The 21,977-nt window shown below is 36.8% G+C and overlaps 2 protein-coding genes across 2 annotated transcripts; one reads left to right on the top strand and one right to left on the bottom strand.

Moving 5' to 3' along the window:
- Positions 1–786: 786 nt before the first annotated feature.
- On the bottom strand, positions 787–7,138 carry nemp1 (nuclear envelope integral membrane protein 1). Its single transcript, XM_085344828.1, has 9 exons — positions 7,030–7,138; positions 5,980–6,101; positions 5,563–5,779; positions 5,400–5,472; positions 5,216–5,309; positions 4,999–5,113; positions 3,087–3,312; positions 2,621–2,797; positions 787–946 (listed from the first exon to the last, which is right to left on the bottom strand). Exons 1-9 carry the CDS (start codon positions 7,136–7,138, stop codon positions 787–789), a joined length of 1,293 nt encoding a protein of 430 aa, XP_085200954.1.
- A 4,755-nt stretch (positions 7,139–11,893) lies between these two features.
- cd63 (CD63 molecule) lies at positions 11,894–21,628 on the top strand. The gene is made up of 8 exons (XM_085344176.1): positions 11,894–12,018; positions 12,711–12,799; positions 19,092–19,280; positions 19,427–19,501; positions 19,597–19,695; positions 19,886–20,029; positions 20,800–20,883; positions 21,061–21,628. Exons 2-8 carry the CDS (start codon positions 12,734–12,736, stop codon positions 21,124–21,126), a joined length of 723 nt encoding a protein of 240 aa, XP_085200302.1. The 5' UTR covers positions 11,894–12,018; positions 12,711–12,733; the 3' UTR covers positions 21,127–21,628.
- Positions 21,629–21,977: the final 349 nt, after the last annotated feature.

Raw genomic sequence — 21,977 nt, 5'->3', positions numbered from 1 at the left:
ATTGCATTACTCATTTTCATCCAGCCCGAACTTGGCCCCTCGAAATCTTCCTCCCACTGATGCCAGATGCTGCTAATAAGAGTTCATTGCATCCTTGAACTTGTCTCTCTGATACTACAGAGTCTTTACTTAAAATAAAGGTGCTTGAAATGACAATTGTGTCAACCGGCACTAAACAAGAAAAATAACTTCTTTTCTTTGCATCAAAGGCATATGATAAAACCATGCTGACATTTACAAAACTAATATATATATATATATATCTTTATTCAAATTACTTGGGGACACTTCTACTGATGGTTTTTGTTTAAAATGAATGAAATAAGTCAAATTTAAAAAATGACATCTCTTTCTCTTCCCAAGCAGGAAACTAGAGTAATAACTGGTAATAGTGATCTACAAGCATAATCTCATTACATTCCACAGCAGAAAATCCAATTAGAGCCAAAGGCTGTAAACAAAATATGTTTAGAAAACTGAAAACTTATCTGGGCCACAACTGGGCACAAAGAAACCTGCAAGTCTCAGCTTTCACTGTCTTTAAACCTCTCAACAGAAATCTTAATTCCCTGAAATAAAGAAGTATTACACATTCTTTGACAGTACTTTGTTTACTTTGCCTGTGGTGATACAAAATGGCTCTTTATCCTGGAATTCAGGGATGCCGCTAATCCCGTCTCCAAAGAAGCCATTTAAAAGTCAGTCTGGACGGCCCTGGAGAGCTGGTCTCCCATCACCTTTCTGAAAGGCAGTAATAAGTGTTTTTGTTTCCAACACTGCGCCGTCTCACTCTGGTTTCATCACAGGTACAATATCGTCGTCATCTTCGTCGTCTGTATCAAAGAGTTCATCCTCAAAGAAAGATCCTCCAAAACCGTATTCCTGAGCATGGACGGACACCTCGTTAGGCATCAAGTGTGGGGAGCCTTCGACAAAATCAGCAAACCTGTGGGTAAGCATGACGACATCGTGGACCAAAACTGAACCAAAGCATGCTGCAATACTTAGTCTTTGTTATACATGTCTCTCTCTCTCTCTCACACACACACACACACACACACACACACACGCACACACACGCTAGTTATCCCTTATTAATGTCAACCTCCTGTTTCTGACCTGTTGCCAATTAACCTAATTAGTTGCCAAATCCTAAAGTACCACTTACTTTTCCAGCCTTTTTTTGCCCCATCTCAACTTTCTTGAGACATGCATTTTATTTCACGAAATACTGAAATGTCCCAGACATTAAAATGTTTAAATACTTGATTTTTTCATGCTCTGTAAATACAATAATGGTTTATAATGACTGCATTCAGATCTTTATTCATTTATTTATTTACATTTTACACAGGACAGGCTACCAATGTACCTTGTATTTAAACCCTTGACTCAAAATTGCAAATGTAGTGTGAGTGTTTGCCAGTCATGACTGGATTACATAGAAAGTTTTGTGGCACGATATATCGGAAGTAATGTTAAGATATGAGAAATGTCGCACATTCTTACTGAAGTTTAGGTCATTTAATAGATTTAGTGACGCCCCTTTAGACAGGAAAACCAATGAAGATCATTTGACAGATAGGTGTTTCAAAGTGAAAATGCTGTTTTGCTTGCTTTTCTTCTAGATAAGTGAGGAAAAACAAAAGATATCATTCATAAAGTGCATTTGAATATGCATACTGGGAAAATGAATCACTCAGCAGAAACCATGAACTAAAGCAGTTTCTGCAAATGCTGTTTGATTCAAATCATTACTTTGGTGTCTGTAAAGTGGGTTTTTCAAATGTTCTTCCCCCAGGTTTGTTGTCTAAAACATTATTGCACAAGCAGTGCAGAAAAGGCTTACTGATAAATAAGCTAGATAGAAAGTTCTTATATGATTTTAGCAATATTTGTAATGTTTCTGGCATAAAGTAGTAATTTTGATGGTTGTCATTTATCCAGACAAGAAGCCTAATATTTGTGACACTAGCTGATTTATTGCAGTCTTTGTATTGCAGATATTTTTTTCCAGATTTTAGAAATGATCTTAAAAAAAACATGGTTACAGCAATTTACTGTGTGTAATTAAGGGGTGTTTGTATTATAAACCGTGTCTAAAGCAGTCAGCTATTGGTGATCAATATTGTTTCCCATTAGTTTTGTATAGATGATTTCAGAAAGTTGCAAGGCAATAATAAAAATGAAAACTTAAAATAAATTATTTTATAAGAAACATAACTGAATCAGAAAACAATTAGTAGATATAACACTCCTCTCTTTATTTTAGGATTAGGGGGAAGTTAAGCCAAAATTGGCATTGAATCATATCTGTTATTAACCTCTGTCTCTCTTCCACAGCATGTCTTTTATCCTGTCTTCCTTCTCTCACCCCAACCGGTTGCAGCAGATGGCCGCCCCTCCCTGAGCCTGGTTCTGCCGGAGGTTTCTTCCTGTTAAAAGGGAGTTTTTCCTTCCCACTGTCGCCAAAGTGCTTGCTCATAGGTCATATGATTGTTGGGTTTTTCTCTGTATCTATGAAGCGCCTTGAGGCGACTTTTGTTGTGATTTGGCGCTATATAAATAAAATTGAATTGAATTGAATTAGCAAATGACAAATGTACGAGCATAAACCCACCTTTTGGGAGACTGAATTCTAGAGACTGTCTTCCACGGGCTGAACTCTGGGCTGTTACAATATTTCCGCAGCTCCTCCAGAGCCCGCCGAGTCTCTTCCTCAGCTTCCTTCTGATACTCCTCCTCAGTCAGCAGGCGTCGTGGCTGTGGCTTCCAGTAGATGTACTGCTTGATTTTTCTGCAAAAAGAGTATTTTCATGGCTTAAATAAATCCATATTTATGAACTTAATATGACTATTGTTCTTTATTCTACAACAAGCACAGTATCACTACTTTTAAGTTCAGCAGTTCACATAAAATAATTTACCGTGTTAAGAACATGCAATAGAAAAGTGTTTTTCTTCATTTATTCTGTGAAACTAAGTGTGTGTTTACCACAGAAGTCAGATTATACTGCCTGTGGAACAATTATCCACAGTACACTGTGCTCTTACGCCACCTTGTGTCAGCATTTTAAAATGCATACCTCCATGCAGCAACCAGCAGATAGACTGGGTACCCCAGGTTTTTGGTAAACAAAGCAGCTACAATAAGAGCGAAGGCAACTTGCTGAATCTGAATTCCTAAATAAACCAGGAGCAGACCAAAGAGCTGCAGGGTCCACGACAGGATGTTAATGCTCTTCTCATCAACCAGAGGGCCATAACGGTAACACACAGCAAAGCTGATGAATCCCACAATTGCTACATAACCTGCCAAAAAAAAAAAAACCAAGCACACAAACAAAGAGAGAGAGAGTGAGATGTTTTTACACTGCATTAAAAATAGTTAAATCACTGCAAAGTTATGTACCAAATGCCCATATGCTTTACTTTTAGAACAAAGTTTTACAATTACAGCCATTTTTATACAATTTCCCATTTTCAAATGCTATGAAGTAATTGGATTATTGAGAAAGCAAACAGTTTCATGGCCAGGTCAAACCCATTTCCTCTGGTTCAATCTGGTTAACAACAAGGAGCAAACCGCAGGTTACCGTCCAGAAAAAGAAAGCCAGATGTCAGTGTGTCACAAAACATTTAAAAGTACTTGCAGAGGCTGCCAATGGAACTGGGTCACTAGTGTTTATTGATGCTGTGATTGTTGATAGATGTAGCAAGATGATTTCTGAATGTAAAGGGTTTTCCTTTTTGCTCAGAAACTGGTAAGACAGATCTTCACAGTTAAAATGATAGTGCCCCACAGAAAAAGTTTTTCAACACAAAGAAATTAGATATTCATCAGTCACCTGATTTCAAATTAAAAGACCATGCTTTTAGTTACTGAAGAAAAAACCTGACAAACAAGCAGCAACTGGAGACTGCTGCAGTAAAGATCGAACAGAACATCTTAAGGGAAGAAACACAGCATTTGGTGCCCCCATGGGTTCATGGAACATCCAAGTATTATACAAAATTGTTATATATTTTTTATTTTTGTTAGTTTGTCCAATTCTTTCTAAGCCTCTGAAAATGGAGAAATGCAAATAAAAATTGCTGTAATTTCTAAACAGTTAAAACAATAGTTTTCTTAAACTCCATGAATTAAAGTTTAAAGTCCCTACTTCAATCACATAGTGATCATTTGCTTTAAAATCAAACCGTCACTGATTTTGCAGCTGCAAAATGACAAAATACTGGTAGCCGCCAGTGCAACCCCTCAGCCTCATAGTAGATACAAATATTTCCCAATCCTACATCATCTTGTGCTCAAATTATTAACATTCACAAGATTTTCAGAAAACTTGACCTCTGACCTTGCCCTTGAGGTTGAAGTCACTGAGATTCAAACTTATCTGAGATTTTTGGTAGATACAGCTATCATATCCATGTTTACATTCGTATGTTGCCTTGTTCTCACATTCACCTACCCCACCCGCCCAGTGGGGTGATAACAATGACAAGTGCGTCACTACCAAAAGAACATATGGACCCAAGTGAAAACTCCTCCATGACCGACGAGCTGCTTTGTTGCTTAGGTTATATTTTTAACAGTCTAAAACCCTAAATAATTCAAAAATAATGCTTGATTTTTATAAGGTTAAGCGGACATGTAGAAAGTTATGGCTGATTAATTATCTATCACTTTAAGTTTTGATTAGCGGAATAATCAGAAGCTGTAAAAAATATATGTATGTGTGTATATACGTGGCAAATCTCTGTTAACGAGATTTGCCGCGGTGACTCTGTTAATGAGTCACCGCGGATCGCCCCTTTTAACATGTTGGCGCCGTCCAGCAATCGTTAACAGAGATTTGCCGCGTTAATGCAGTTATGGCGTTAACGTCATTTTAACTAGATTAACACTGACAACACAATTTTTTTTTTTTTAAATATTAGGATATTTGCTTTGGTCCTCAGTTATCAGCTAGTCACAACCTGTCCATGAAGAGTCTGTACCTAATGCCACATGCCAGTGCTCTCGAAGAATAATGCTGAGGTTCCTGAACACAAGCTGGATTGCGTACACAGAGAATGACCAGCCTCCAACTATCAACACATAAAAGGGGCTTTTCTGTGTGAAGGAACAAACACAAATGGTATAAATATCAAACATATTAGAGATATTCAATATTTTTAAAAAACTTGGATTTTGGATAAAAATTAAAAACTTTACCTTTGGTAAAAAGCGTGCCAGAATGAAAAAGAGGATTATGAGAGAGGCAATCATGCCAGTGCTCATACCGGCAGAATAGAAGAAAGCCTGACTCCTTCATACAGGTGGTGAAAAAAATATATCAATTACTATGATAAACCCAACAAACCTGAAAAAGAAACTTTAGTCCATGAGAAAAAATTACCTGCTGAGTGAGTCTGCAAAGAAAAACAGCAATGCTCCAGCGAGGAATAACAAGAATAGATATATATCAAACTCTGCAAGGGAATGAAGAACAGTAAAACACCCATATTTTAACTGCCAATAACCAGCAAATTTGTTTTATTCCATACCCCCATCCCACTTACTGCGAATGGGTTTGACAGTGTATTGCGCATTGCCAATAGGATCAACCTTGAAGCACGTCTTCTTGCTGAACAGGCTGACGTTAATAACAGTCTCATTGTGCTTCTCTCGCAGCAGGCTCTGGAACCAGCCCCAAAAACTGAAGCGATCAAGCTCCTGCAGCTCCTCCTCACCTTCCACAGTGTCCACCTTAAACACCTTTGAACTCCACACTTTGACCTGTCAGATATTGGTAATATTATATCACTCACAAATTTAATCCAGAGGCTCTTTTTAGCTGACTGTCAAGCTGTAAATAAAATTTGAAGTATGTTAGAGTAGATTACATTAGACCACTAAAATACCCAAACTGAGGGATGATTTTAAAGAAAGAAAGGATTTCAGTATTTTACCAGTTGTGGGCTGGCAGATTCACCTACTTGAATTCTTGTCCATGTCTGCCTCCAGGTTGGCAATACGGTGTTTCTGTAACAGAACCGGTTGGATCCTGACATGACATACTCGTCACCATCCCGCAGATTAGTTATTTCATGTTCTTCACCTGGGATGCATGCCAATAAATAGTAAGACTGCAACTGCCATTGTACCTTATAAGCAATATTGTTTGTGCAAGAATAACCTTTGACCAGAACACATTTGAACTCTCATTGTTTACAGCATTTACAGTATAATACAAACATTATAAAAAAATTGTAGTGTCTGTAAATCCCAAGAAAAGACAAAAACCTGCAACTATATCAGTTCACACTTAATGTCTCTAATATTTCACAGTGCTATGGCCCACCGGGTGTCAGGGTACCCAACATAGTTGCCCTTTAATTTTCAAAAAAGTACTCAATTACCCATGTGTGGTTGAGACTTTTTATTTTATCATTATTATTAATGATTTTGTTTGCTGGTAGGGATGTTCTATATGTTTTCACACTGTTGCATTATCCGCTAGTTATGTTACAAAATATAGCAAATGGTAGTGTAATAATGGAAACAATGCTCATTATTTAAACGACACACGGCAAAAAATACTCAGTTTTTCTCAGGAAATATTTCAGTTTTGGGACAGAGTTAATAATAATTTGCATTTACTTTAAATTATAGGCTAAGCATTCAAGTTGTTTCCGTTAAGGAAAATATACAAGTGTTAACTGCAACCTCTTTTCGGGCAAGTTCATGCAGGTTTCTAGGGTTTCGGTTCGACAAATTTAAACCTAACAAATCTGAAAGAGCTGCATAAATAATGTTTAGTCTAATTTATTATTTATACGAACACACAACCGGAGCCAGGGAATAATCAAGATGTAGGAATCTTAGAAAATAGCCACCAATGTTCACCATACAATAACCTTTCTGCGGTCTCACTGACTCAAAGACTGAACACAAGCTAACAATAATTAGCCTGAGCAAAACCAGTTCGAAATATGCCCCCGTGTAACTCGCGGTGTATGTTTCTGCTTCACAAGACCGCTTCTTACCCGTATCCTGTTGTGAGATTTGAGGTAAACACATAAGGAGCACCGCAAGAACCATGAATCTAGCGTTTGCTGAAATAAAACCGTTTATGATTTTCATGCATCCCGCCATGATAATTCCACTGTACCCCGCCTCTAACGCCTTGTCCCGCCCCTTCCGTCTCCGGAGAACTCGGTTGAGTCGCAGGCCGATCAGCCAATCACCGCGTTACACTGGATCGTTCGTCATCGTTTTTAGAGTACGTCTCTTTATTTTCCCGAAATCCACTCCTATTTGCCCTGTATGTCTACTGTACAAACTGAACTGGAATGACTAACAGTTCACTTTACAATTTCAAATAAAGTTATAAAAAAATCTTCCTTAAATCCACAAGAAAAATTGTTTTGATAGTTAGAAGATGTTTTATTTTTTAGATAAATCATTTAAGTATTATGTTCCAACCCCCCCCCCCCACAATACTTAAATTACTTCACTGAAGATATCATTCAAGTTCATATGCATGTGAAATCAGATGAGCAAATACACAAAAATCTGAACTCCACAATGCCCTGCACAGCTCAGGGTAAAGAAGGCTTTGATTAAAAGATAGAATTGTGTTATTCCTACCCAGTATATTCTTAAGTCTATGGGAGAATTCACATTCATTGTTTCAGTATTAATATAATCCTTGCTGTGGTCAGTTAATGATTTGTAAGAACATGTACTGCTGTTTAGCCTTTTATGTGGTCTTGTCTGTTTTGTATTATTGCACAGGACCGACTGATCTCCAGAAAGAGGAATCTCAAAGTTTATGAAAGAGGTCCAGACAAAGAATTAAACATAAAGCAATCGCCACAATTCAATATCACATTGAATACATTAAATTATCTAATAGATTACATTAGTCTGATCAGGAAGGCTGGCTCTGTGGTCAGCATGAAGCTGGACACTCTGGTGACAGTGGCAGAGAAAAGGACATTAAAAAAATTGCTGGACATTATGGACAATGCTGGGCATCCTCTGCACACGGCCATAGACAACCAGAGGAGTCTGTTCAGTGGCAGGTTGCTTCTCCCAAAGACAAGAACCAACAGACTTAAAAACTCCTTTGTCCCACACGCCATCAGACTGTTTAACTCCTCTCTGGAGGGGAGAGGGAGAGGAAACAGGAGGACAAAGTAGGGGGGAACAACTAAGCTGTAGTGCCTCTTCACTGTGCAATACTTTTTGTTAATATCCAACGGTGCAATAGACTTCAATACTTGAAATGTGCAATTCCCTTCTATTCTTATTCCTATTTATTCTATTTATCCCTTTTGTATATTTTATTTATATATGTCTCTGTATTTATATATGTGTATATAATGTCTCTGTAAAGCACTTTGAATCACCTTGTTGTTGAATTGTGCTATACAAATAAACTTGCCTTGCCTTGCCTATATATAGTACTCTGCTCACATTCTGCAACTTCTGTCAGTGCTGTGCTATTGGAAACCGAATTTCCCACCCGAGGGATTAATAAAGTTTTATCTAATCTAATATAATCTAATCTAGTCTTGATACAGCCTGTTGCGATGATGTTGTTTATTATATTGCTCTCTCTTTTTTTTTGCTTGTTTTCTCTTTTATCTTTCTCAACAGGTGATCCAGGTGATTGATATATGTTTTTTCTGTCTGTTTGTTTTGTTGGTTTTTGTTTTTTTGCCTTTATCACCGTTCCTCTCCCCGCTGTTTTTCTTTCCCTGCCTCTCTTTCTTTCTCCCTTCTCTTTCCCCCAGTCATGTCTGTCCCGTGTGTAGCAAGTGAAAATAAAATAAAATAAACAATAAAAGCAAAGGTGAATCAAATAGACCAATAGAGCAAGGCCGGGATGGTCCATTTGGTAAAGTAAATCCGTTGGGCATCTTTCTTTGCCTTTAGACAATAATTCTGGTTGGCAAAAGAACCAAACGGGACAGGCAGAAAGAAAAAATAAAAAAATTAAAGCTTCAATATTAAAGTTCTGACCTCTTTGCGATCCTGAATAGAGTACGCTAAAACCACTCCATCTGCTCATTTTATTTGTTAAATTGTTGATAATATGCGTTAAGAAAAAAAATCAGGCCATTTTATTACATTTTATGGTCGTGTAACCAAGGGTGATATTTTTGTTTGTTTGTTTGTTTGTTTGTTTGTTTGTTTGTTTGTTTGTTTGTTTGTTTTGGCTGCTAAAGGGGAAAACTGCTGAGAAAAACTCAGCACTAACAGCACAGTGACAACTTCCACTGAACTTCTGTGAACTTCCACTTAAGTTCAGTAATGTCAAACAAGTGTTGCCCTCTTGTGGACATGTAAGTACTTAATCATTATCAAGAGCTTGAATACAAATGAAGTTGTTCTTATCTTCACACAGTGAAATGTCTGTGTAAGTTTTCAGTCATCCAGATCATAGTAGTCTTGAGGGCTTGAATAAGGTAACTCGACGTCTTTAGGAATTTTACCTCTCAAGAAGCCAACTGCATGAGAGCTGAAAGGTCTTGGGAAACGTAAAAATGTCCAGTTGTCTTCTTTTTTTCAAGCCCTCAAGACCACACACTGACATATTTAAATGTCACAAGCTGCAAAGGACAAGTGTAATTGATCATATTAATTCATGACTCATTTTTGTGCTCACCCAGTTTTAAGATCCTGGTCTCGCCTTGAAGACCAGGAGGTAGACTGTCATGTGAAGGGTGGTGCAACTGTTTGGGTTAAGCCATCATTACTTCTTTAGTATCACCCACGCCTTTCCTGTTATGAGGAGTGAAAATGACCACCACTTCAAAAGCTTGGCATTAAAGCACAAAGGACTTTTAGCATGTAATTTTAGCAACTAATTGGTGAAGTGTTCAAAGGATGTTGAAAGATACCGCCTTACCGACAACAAAAATAATGTGGACATACACTTACGAAATGCATAAATATATTTTTATGATATGTCTCTAGTGTGATTAGCAAAATTGAAAACATGGCAAACACAACACCTAAAAATGTTTTAAATATGCTGAAGCAAGCATTCAGCTCAAAGTAGTGCTACATAAACACAGTGAGTGTAGCTCTAGGCTCCGGTTACAAACTGAACAGCTGCCCTGACCTACTGGCATACGTGTCATTTAATATTGTCAAATGGCGGAACCACATGACGCTGCATTTCACAATGTTATCACTATGTTCCCGCAGCATGCAGAGAGTGTAGCAGCTTTGAAATGTGTTCGTGGAAGGAAGCAAAGTGCTGTTTAATATTTCGCAGTTAGACACTCAGTGAAGGTTAAACTAAAAGCTGCTGCTGTGCATACATCAAATTAGCCAACTGTGACACCATCTGTCACTTGTGTCACTTATTTTATTTTATTTTAAACTAGGTCACACGTATTATTACTACTTTATGGTCTATTCAGGAATGTAGGTTACTCGGGTGGTTTTTGTGTGTGATACATTTATGAACCAACTACACATTTATTACTTTGCAGGTAACAAGGAGAGCACCTAGGATTAGTGATTTAGTTTCCTCTGGAAAACACTGTAAAACATATTTAAAAGTAAGAGGAAAATAATCATATAACTGTTTGCAAATAGAGCACCATAAAAATATAAGTGTTCAGCATTTGAACTGTTTTATGATGACCTGAGGAAGACCATAAGTTGAAATGTGTTGGTTAAATAATAAAGTTGTTGTATGAACTAAAGTGTTGCTGGAGGTTTATCTTTATCTGTACTGGATTTGTTCACATCATTCAGACTTTTACCACATGATCATAAATGATAATAATACTTTCTGATGTTATAAAAGCACAGCCTTACTGTAATTTATATGTCACAGGAAGTGACAGTGACTTGAGTGATCACAGCTCATTTGAATTCTTTGTAAATTTTGGTCAGTAAGACACTTAATCACCAGGATAAGAACGTTAGTGTGTAAAATGGGGAAATATATGAGGAGTTCACCTTTCACACATTGTGTTGTAACTTGTGTATTAAACATAACTTGTGTCACACTTTACATTTGCACCCTTTTTTTTAATGGAAGTGAGATAATTTAATAACAAATGGATGGAGATAATCATGGCTTTGTGCACATAGTATACTACTCGTTTGTTGTGAAATACAAACTGGTGCAATTAATGTAGATATTTTAAATCAGTAGCCCTTTATTGATGTATGTGTAAATTTTGAACAATAGCAGCATGTTAAGAGAATGTGAACCAAATTTACAAATAACAAGAAGAGAAAATACATTTTCCCTGACAACCCAAAATTGGTTGTTAATGCCTTACAACGAATTTATATTAATTAGCAGCTTATGACGCTGGTATTTACAACTTGCAAATATTTGTATGAGTGAATGAAGAGAAAGTATTAGCTTTACTCAAAAAATAAGCTATACATAATAAACATGCGCACACAGACAAACAGCTAACATGAAGTGACACTGGGATTATATGATGCTGTGGTCCTAGAGTTACCTCTATTTATACTAATTAAAGTGATCTCTAGGTGACTGATGGAGTTATTTTTATGGATTCAAACTTCCAGACTATGTAAACAAGTCAGGTCAGTTTCTAAATAGATGGATGTATGGGGCTCATTTAAAAATGGGAAAATGAAAGTCAAACTGCAATCAGTTTGACTTTCATTTTATGTAGAAAGTTCTAGAATTACAGCTTTGCCATATTGGTTTTGCCACACCTCAACCTGACTCCAATTCTCCAATAACACCAACTAGTTAATCAACCGATATATCTTTACATATCCTAACATTAACCGACTATGCTAGAATATTACACAGCAGTAGGAGTTTGCATTTAACGACGGGGCCCTGAAGGCAGCATTGAAGGGTAGAGTTGCGCAGGACAGTAAAAAGGAGGGAGCAGGAGGTAGCAGAGAGCGTGAAAGAAAGAGGAGGGAGTATAAACGGCGGAACGCATCAGAGTCCCCTACAGCTTCAACTTTGTCTTCGCCTTTCGTGGCAAGATTTTAAAAACTTCTTCTGAAAGGTAGGTGTTAAAATAGCACTGAAAAAGTTTTCTTTTTCTCCTAACCGTTTTCCGTCCGGTGTTTTTTTGGGTCGCTTTCTAAACTGTGCATCTAGCGGTTCCGTTGTCTTTTCTTTTAGACAAAAGAAAAATGTCGCCTAATGTAGATAAGGGTGGTTTATCGTAATTCTTTTAACTTAATTTGTAGACTTATTTGTGTGTATTTAAGAATAATTCAGTTTTCAGACTAACAGCTGTCGGTAATTTGATCTTGGCTGTTTGTGTAAAAAGTTTGACTCGTTGACAAAGCTTGTTTTGTTGCTTGCTAGCAGTGATTAACGGTCAGAGAAGTGGGGCTGTGTGTTCCTCAGACTCTTCTCAATTTACTCCAATTATTAAGTGTTATCCAGATCTGCGTGTTTCCTTAATTTTATCGTGTCTATATATAATGACATTAAAGTACAGTCCTAACATTTTTTGAGACTCCTTCGTAACTTTTAATTAGTAAATCTAAATACAAATCAATCAGCGAAATGTGTGACGCGTTGATCTAACTTTAAAAATATAAATCACCAAGCGTTTTCATAGCAATGAGAGTTAGTATCCTACTGAAAACGAGTCAGCTCTTCCACCCTTCAGCTGCTCGTATTACAGCTGATGTAATCAGTTAAGAATTAAACTTGCAATAAACTTGCTTTCTTTTTTTAATGTAGAAAACGGATCTTCGTCATTCATCATGAGCGTAACAGGAGGAATGAAATGTGTCAAGTATCTAGTTTTCTTTTTCAACTTCATCTTCTGGGTAAGTAGCAGCAATCACATTTCTTTTATAGTAAAACTGGGCTATGAAAAAAAGAAACAAAACACAGCAGAGTGGACATGGAAACCACCTAAAACTAACTGCAGGAAGGAAGGCAACACTGTTGTCTAGTATACGTTTATGTTTTCGGCTTATCTTCTTGATCTTGATCTACACAATATTTTCATTTCAGGACCTTTTTGTCACATTTCTCCTTTTACTAGCACTGTGACTCTGGCTTAAAGGTTGAGCATATAGGGTGGAATCATTTGTAAAATCAGATGATGAACACACACACACACACACACACACACACAGAAAGTCACATTACCCATTCTTCAGTTTTGTGTTTAAATCTAATGGGATAATTAGTGAACTTTTTCCAAGATTAGTTCGTTTTACATCACCTTCATGGTGACGATAAGAGAGAGGGTATAAGAGAGGCAGGAATGTGAATCTTATGACCAGATTTCCAAAGTGTTGCAGTACCATGTGACTCCAGATCATTTTTTCCTCCTGCTTAGTCACCCCATAAATTTCGGTAAGCTGGTGTTTGCACAGTTAACTCTAAATTAACAAACTGTTATTTATGATAGGGCAAGAGGAAGTAAAAATGACAAAGCTGTTTTGACGGGACTTCCCTTTAAGTCCCATTATTTAATACTTATACTCGGTAAACAGTTCAGTCTTTACAGCAGCATTTCCTTAAGTCCAGGTGTACCCTGGGATTTTGAGTCAACTGAGCAGTATTGTTTTAAGATGTCACCATAAAACCTAACTTAATCTAAAGAAAATGAAAATGAAATTGTTTTAAGAAAATAATACACAGTTTTTGTGAAGTCAATGGCCTTTAACTCGACAATACAGTCAAAGTTGTCATTGCCTTTATTTCAGGTGATATGAAGGCTGTTTTTTTCACATTTGAACACTAGCATGCCTTTAAGTTTGACAAGTCTTGGGTAGAGCAGGGCGATGTGACCAAAAATATTTATCACGATATACATTTGAAAATTTGCTATAACAATATAACGGACGATATAATTGACACTAGACAAAGTACTTTACAACTCCACAACTTTATTAGTGCAAAAAAACAAACAAACCATCAATGTATTTTCACTTAAACAAGCAGCTGTTTTTTGTGTGCATTAAAGTTATATAAAAATTTAACAGTGCAAATGCAAATTCCTTGCTGACAGTTTAACCAAAAGGCATTTCCAGTGGAAATTGGCCGACATATCCTCAGCATAACCATGTATAATATCCACAAAACTTAAAAAGAGGTTATACACACACAATACAGTAATATTATGTTGAAGCACGGTACGTATCACTCCGCGAGGCTCCTGCCTACGATAGTCGTAATGCTCCGACAATCCATCAAGCGGTGCAGGTTCGTAGCTTAGCAAAGTTGTACTAAAACATTTGACAGATTTTCAAGCGCAGTGTACGACATAAAATCGTTTCAAGGTCAGTAAACACAACCAGAATTCATACATAAGGCACACGGGATTATAAGCGGCACTGTCGATTTTCAGAAAAACCAAAGGATTGATTTTAAGTGTGCCGTATTTTCCAAAAACAAGGTAATAACGACGGCCCGCTAGCATGCTCTAGCAAAAATAGTGCTTTGTTGTGTATCTGACAGACGAAAGCTAAACCAGTTCCACACCACTGAAGTTGCAGCATTTTTACAAACCAATTCTGGTTCATCCGTTTCATTCAACGATCCGCTTTCGCTCTTCTCATTCTCTGTCACCGCCATGCTTTTTCCGCCATGTTTCCATGAAAACAAAGGCACTGCGCATGCGTATTTTACCCATATTCTATTGCGATATTTCATTTTCTTATCGTTGCCCAACATTATACTGGTATTACCGTGAACGGTATGATATAGCCCAGCCCTAGTCTTGGGCACATAAAGTCTACAGTCTAAGGCAGAAATAAAAACTTTTTCTGTTTATTTGTTTTAGGTGGCAATTTTCTCAACTCCTATTAAGAGCTTTTTTGTTGGTCATGAGTGAGCGGAGAATAACAATAAACAGTTATAAACAATAAACTGTTATAGATGCACTTTGGTATTGTTAATTTTTTCCACTTTTTTAGAAGTGCTGTCATTATTTTCATTATTTATTGGGACACCTTATTTCACTCTTCTGGTCAGTATTTATAAACAGTATATAATAATTTAATGTGTGTAGCACACTGATGTAAGTGGAGGCATATATAAACATTATGCTGACGAATTCCGATCAATAATAATTGACTATTACTTTAATTGATTTAATTGATAGTTGTAAATAAATAAATTAGACAGTAGTAAGAAATGCCTCTCGACTCTATGGTGCCTTTCCATATATGAAAATTGTCTACTCAATGACCCACTCAAACATCACAACTCTACAAAGGTGTATTAGGGCCACGTTAAGAAAACATATTATTGATCATTTTGAGAAGGAGGTGAAAATTTTGAGATTAAAGTCGTAATTGCATTTCGAGAAAAAAGTCAAAATGTGCACACTACATATGTTCTTTCAAGATAAACTGTCACTGCTGCTATAACCTCAACAAAAAGCCTTGTGTAGATGAGTTAATGAAACAAATTGGCACCTTGTGAGCTCCTCCAGGTTTGTGTGGTTTTTCCATGTGACCAGATGCAGCTTTCTGAACCATCCTGAACCATCATACTTATCACCATGCTGTGTTTATGTGCTATATGAGACATCATTTCCTTCCTTGTTACTAGAAACGATTCTGAAGTGCGATTTTTAATGCAGTTGTCAGGAAACAACAACTGTAAATAATCTCCACATTTTGACCTTTTTCTCAAAAAAGGTCAAAATGTGTATTGACACTGGTTACTGACAATTTACTACTTAATAATAACTAAAATTGATCCCTGCACGCTAAAGAAGAAAGTATAACAGAAAAATGAAGAAACATGTCAGTGTTCACTCACTGATAACTCCCCATATAGGAAATACTCAGTGGATTTCGCAGTGTTGAGCAGTGGTTTGACATTAGGGGTGGGGGAAAAAATCGATACTGTGTAGTATCGTGATATTTTGTTTGCTAATAATGTATCGATACAGGGACAGCAGAAATCGATATTTTGTTACAAACAATTTTTTCGTGGACTGGAACATGCTCTGACTTCAGAGCATGTTGATCAGCTCCTTTTTCTGAGCAAGAATCCTGACATTCCTTCACTGTCCAAATGTGTTTAACTTTTTTTTTGGCAGCAATAAACATGACAGTTTATTTATTTTAATTTAAGACATGTTTTATTTTAATGAAGTTTAAAACTTTTTTATTTAATGTAAAATTATAGTTTGTTTTAATTTACTTTCAAATTCTTCAGTTGCTGAATGGGCTGCATAGTTTTCATAAATTGCATAGTTCAGAATAGCTATAATTGTACCAGATGGTTGCATTCAGTTAAGTTGGACTAGACTGTAATACAAACCGTTCAGTTTATAAAACTGACTGAAATGAGAGAAAGACTGAGTGTGAGACTTTGATATTAGATAAAATGAATATTGATAAAGTTTACCTTTATGTACAGAATTTGCATATCGCAAAATATTTTTAAAAATTGCAATAATATCGTATTGTGCGTTAAGTATTGTGATAATGTCATATCGTGAGTTGTATGGTGATTCCCACCTCTATTTGACATGTTGTGAAATTTCCTCAGCTGGTTGCACCATTATGTATTTTGACATCGCTTTGCCTTGTGGGAGTGTTAGTAAAAAAGGATGTTCGTAGCCATAGACTGACTGTTTTTCTAGCCCTTTGCCACTTTTTCTCTTTTTTTTTTGTAGATTGAAGTTTCATTCGCTCAGGCATAAAAGACATATAGGTTTTTGGATTTCAAATAAAACAACTTTTAAAATAATGCATACAGTTTCTTAAAATAAAGAAACAGCCACTCCCTTCTCTGTTTGCGGAACGATCATGCTGACTGTGGTGACCGCAGTGAGTCGTGAAAACTTAATGCTGTGAAACTGTGTGTATTTGATTGGCTAGTTTCTGCGTCTGGTTCATACATTTGTCTTCTCCCTTTCAGTTCGAGTAAGATTTTAAAATTACTACCTGAATTCTTTTTACTATGGTTGCTGAGTTGTGATACTTCCTTGTAAAAGGACTTTGGTTACACCTGTAGACACTGTAAATAAGTAAACTGGAGCCTCATGGTGAGTGACCTGTGAGTTTCAGCCCTATTGTGTTGCTAGTTTGCGCAAGTTTTTCTTGATTTTCAGATCAGAGTGGCAACACAACTAGTGCCTCTGGCTGAATAACAGACATTCGAATAGTTTCTGGAGAGAGCTATTGAAAATCTATTCAGTACAATCTTCTATATCTTTTCAATGATAACCAATTCTGATGAGTGTTGTGAACTCTTTTGATTGATTGATTGATTGATTGAATCTTTATTTTGAACATGTTGAAAAAGTACAACAAAATAGAATTAAAAGAGACAAATGAACACAGCAAAACAAAAGGAAAACGAGCAACCACAACTCCAAATAACGTTCATGTTCAAAAAGTCTTAACAGCACAGTTGTCTTGTACGTTAATCTCACAGTCTGATCTGCCTGTTGATTAGCTCTTCAGTTGTGAGAGCAAGAGAGCCACCAAATTTTGCCACAGCTTCCTTCTCAGGAAACATGAAGTATACTCTCTTCTGAATTTCTGTGACTTTCTGGGCTCTGCTTGGCTTCTCTGTTCACTCCTTTATATTTTGTCCTACACCAACCATTAGCTGTTTGTTTGACTCAGGCTCAAATATTTACATTGGTGGAGCCAACACAGAAGGATCTACAGTAGCAGCCAGGTCTTAATATGGATAGCATAGCAAACATGTGACTGACACTGAGGCTGGAGAGGTATCAGGTTGTCATACTGGTATGAAAACATTTATTTTCCCTTAAATGTTTCAAATATTAAACCCCTACAATAGTGAGCATACTGTTGGGAGCTGAAGTTGTTCTTCAGGGACTCCCAGTGGTATCTCCAGCCACAATATATTTGTTTTTGCCCTCGCCCATGTGTATCAAGAACAATAAAAACAGGTTAATGAATAATTTAATCTTACTCACACCTTATACAAAAGCTTTAAAATATCTAACATAGGTCTACATTTTACAGTTTAGCAATTTTTATACTGTTAGTCATTCGAAACATGATGTTTGATATGGCAAATAAATAACACCTGTTCTTTTATTTATATATATATATATATATATATATATATAATTTTTTTTTTCTTGAAAAAGTGCACAACTGAACAATTGTTTATCAGAAAAGTAGCAGGACTGAGTTAAAAGGGAATAAAAGTAAAAAGAATACAGTTTGCTCAAGGACACAGCTGATTGCGGTCAGACATTAGTGTTTGTAAAAGATCGAATGAATTGCTCTTATCACCCAAACCAGACAGTGACACTGTCATTGTATCATCTGATCGTTTTACATCCGCATTCAGGGACTGAAAAATGTTGCAACTTCCTCTTTTGTTTTAGACCTTTCTCATGTTGTTTGCTTACATGAAATGAAAAAGTACAATAATATAAAAATCAAATTGATTTAATGATACCATAATCAGATTTTTTTTTTTTCAATCTTTAAAATTTGTAGTAGCTATATTAAGATAAAAAAAACTTGTCTTGGGAAATTTGTCCCCCCTTGAGGTGGCTGTAGGAGGCAGAGCAGGTCCCCTACTGATCGGAAGGTTAGTGATTTGATCCCAGGCTCCTCCAGTCTGAATGTCAAGTATCCTTGGGCAAGATATTAACCCCAAGTTGCTCTCCGATGCATCCATCTGAATATGAATGTGTATGAATGAAGCTAGGAAGCACTAAGTATAGAAAGAAAGTGCTTGTTTGAATGGGGGTGATTGGGTGACTGTGGCATGTTGTATAGAGCGCTTTGAGTACTCCAGGAGACTAGAAAAGCTCTATATAAGAATCAGTCCATTTACCATTACCCCTTGGCATTGCTGCCAACTGTCAGAGAAGGTTAACATACACCTATTAAAGTAGTGGTATTCACCCTCCATAACTGGCACACAGGTGTGACACTTTCTAGATTGATCCCTATCAAAGTCAAGTACCTGGGTGTATAAAAACACAAGTGTATTTGGTACAGTTTTATTGTTTAGCTGCTAATAAGAATCAAATTATTGTTGCTTTTCTTTGCTATCATACTTTTGTCAAATAGCCAAATAAAATATTACATTACAAATTATAAACCTTTCCCCATGAATTCACTCTAGCCTAACTTCTTATTCTTGCAGCTATGTGGCCTAGCACTGATTGTGGTAGGAATCATGGTTCAGGTGTCGCTTAACAAAACCCTCAAGATCACTGATCCCACTGCCTCGGCAGCTCCCATTATCCTGATCGGAGTTGGTGTGGTGATTTTCTTCATCAGCTTCTTTGGTTGCTGTGGAGCCTTCAAAGAAAACCACTGCATGGTCACCACGGTAATTCACACAGCACCATATGCAGTAACTTTGTTTTTGTTAACTTTTTTGCACGAGATTTCATTGTAAAAATTGCTGTTTATTTGTGTGACAACCACTCAGGTAGATCATTCAATTCCTCATTCGTTCCTTTTCTCCTCCCTCAGTTTGCTGTCCTTCTCTCACTGATTGTTATCGTTGAGATTGCAGCAGCAATTGTTGGATACGTCTTCAGAAACAAGGTAAGTGTTGAATACATCTGTTTTATGTGAGTCCCTGCAGAAGGTGTGGTTTTAATTTGAGCTGCAATGTTGTGTGTGTTGTGCCTCCCGTGTAGCTCTCAACTATCGTCCACGATAGCGTCACTGAAATGATCTCCAAGTACGAAAAGGGTACACCAGAATTCAAAGAGACCGTGGACAATCTTCAGCATAACGTAAGTTCACTGTAAATGTTCCTGTTCACTGTTTGGTTAGTATGGTACCACCCTGTCAAAACATTTTGCATCCTGTTGGTAAGTTTCGTGTGACAGGATATTGTTGCTGTTTGCACAATGTGTTCCATATCATTTTACTCTACATCTCAAGTTCATAGCTGTTGTTCATAGACTTGTTTGCATTTTCCAGCTGAAATGCTGCGGTGTGAACGGTTCTTCTGACTGGAAAAACTTCACTAGCAAAGGAAACTCTGTGCCTGACTCATGCTGCAAGAATGTCACTAAAGGCTGTGGAATAGGAACCATGACTGACTCTGACAAAGTGTATCAGCAGGTAAACAGGGGTCAATTTCTTTCTAAGTTTATTTAACCTGAAATTCACTTTCTTAATTCTTAAGTCCTGTTTATTTAGTAAAACATCTAAGTTATCAGCATGTTGCTTAAATAGGTAAAAAAATATATATATCTGGCAAGCTAAAGAGACATACAGTAAATAATTGTTACCAAACTGCAACTGGATGGCATGTAAATATTAGAAACAGGACTCCAGCTGCGTAACAGTCTTGCTTTGTGCCAAGCACAGAAAAGGATTAAAGGATTTGGAACTGCAAACTCATCTGCTAACGACTGATTGATATGTTGTTAGGCAATGAGTGCGCACTAGTTAATCATCCTTTGTGAATCCAGTAGTGAGCATAATTTACAAAATGGACTTTGTGCTATTAAATGAGTGTCTGAGGTCATAAACTCTTAAGGAAAGTGTTTGAGGCTACAAAGCAAAGAAGCCTAGTGCTGTTTTCTCACAGACTATACAACTGGCAAACAGAGTACCTCCAAAGTTAAATCTTTGAAACAAATTTTCCACCAGGAGATTAGTGACTAAAACAAACAAACAAAAAAAGATTTACTGCTTTACGTGCACGAGAAAATGGTTGAGCTAGCTGCTCTCATTGTCACACTATGTGATTTGTAGAACCTCAAATGTGGAAGGAGGAAAGAAAAACGAAACGGCAAAAAGCCCACAAGCATACAGAGTGTACTCTGAGTTAACCTTTCTCAGACACAGTGGAGATCAATTCTAACTTTTCTGTTTGTTCTCTTTAGGGTTGTAGTGCTGCTATGGAGACATTTCTAAAGAATAACATCTTATGGGTGATAGTAGCAGCGGTTGTCATTGCTATCCTGCAGGTATGTAACACCATTAAACAAAATTTGCTCTTAAACTCAAGAGTCTATCAGCTCATTTTAGTTTCCTTTGTTACTATGGTAATGTGTTGTTGCTCATCTTGCTTCTGGACTCTACAGACTTTTAGTTTTTAAAAAGTTGTAAACAAAAATGATGACCGTTTTCTCTCTTCCTTCCAGTTACTCGGTATTGTGTTTGCCTGCTGTTTGATCAAAGGCATTCGGGACGGCTACGAAGTTATGTGATCGACACCAGAAGAGGAGTTGACTGTTCGGGCTACTCACAAAGTTCTTCACTTGGATATTTTAAAATGTTCATCATACTTTCCACATATAACGCAGAATATAATTTTCTTCATACAGATAATATTTTCATAGTTAATGGCTCTGCTTTGATGCTGTACATGGAATGGAAATGGAGATTAATGTACAGTGTCATATTAGCATAAGTGAATGTTCTCTCTTAACTTTGCTTGCTTTGTTGTAAACGTGAGTTTATTTTGGTGTTCCTGGATCTGTTCTAAGCTTTGAACTGCTTTGGTGTTTATACGTCGTACTGGGTTCCAGTTTTTAATTTTTTCATTAAAGACCTTTTTAATTTCATCTGAATTTTCTGTATAAAGTTATACAGGAGGAAAATGCACCTTTAAGATTTTTATTTCAGACACATTTCCAAGATATTGTATATAATATTGGCACAACACAACACTGAACATTTGCAGAGCAAGTAATAAAAAAAATCTTAAAAAACACAACATAATTTTTGCATCTTCTATTTCAGATAAACTCTGTGTGCTCTTGCAAAAGGCACAGGAAGCGATGACATGTTCAGTTTTACACTTACACAAGTCACCAGCAGATACAACAGGAATTTCCTCTTCGTAGGAGTAACCAGAAAGCAGGCGAAGGGCTTACAACAAATTTTGCACTTAAGTTAATGTCATTCCAGCCTTTCAAAAAAATAAGAAGGTAAACAATAAAGTGATATCTTGTCAGAAATGTGTGCTGTGCCACAAACCAAAAACTTTGAGAACGTGCAAGACGTTCAGCATCTCATCACACAAGCAAGCTTCAATGACTTTACAGCTGGGCCACCA

Source organism: Diplotaxodon limnothrissa, linkage group LG20, assembly GCF_057381915.1.
Source record: "Diplotaxodon limnothrissa isolate DT_005_m linkage group LG20, D_limnothrissa_male_GT1.1, whole genome shotgun sequence".
Taxonomy (NCBI): Eukaryota; Metazoa; Chordata; class Actinopteri; order Cichliformes; family Cichlidae; genus Diplotaxodon; species Diplotaxodon limnothrissa.
The sequence above is the reverse complement of the archived record's forward strand: the minus strand, read 5'-3'. Positions and strand labels throughout refer to the sequence as shown.

Coding starts and splice junctions, on each gene's coding strand:
- nemp1 (XM_085344828.1), bottom strand. CDS start 7,138: ATGGCGGGATGCATGAAAATCATAAACGGTTTTATTTCAGCAAACGCT. Junction 5,310..5,399: donor TTTGCAGACTCACTCAGCAG/GTAATTTTTTCT, acceptor ACCTGTATGAAG/GAGTCAGGCTTTCTTCTATT. Junction 2,798..3,086: donor CTGCTGGTTGCTGCATGGAG/GTATGCATTTTA, acceptor CTCTTTTTGCAG/AAAAATCAAGCAGTACATCT.
- cd63 (XM_085344176.1), top strand. CDS start 12,734: ATGAGCGTAACAGGAGGAATGAAATGTGTCAAGTATCTAGTTTTCTTT. Junction 19,281..19,426: donor ACCACTGCATGGTCACCACG/GTAATTCACACA, acceptor CTCCTCCCTCAG/TTTGCTGTCCTTCTCTCACT. Junction 20,030..20,799: donor CTGACAAAGTGTATCAGCAG/GTAAACAGGGGT, acceptor TGTTCTCTTTAG/GGTTGTAGTGCTGCTATGGA.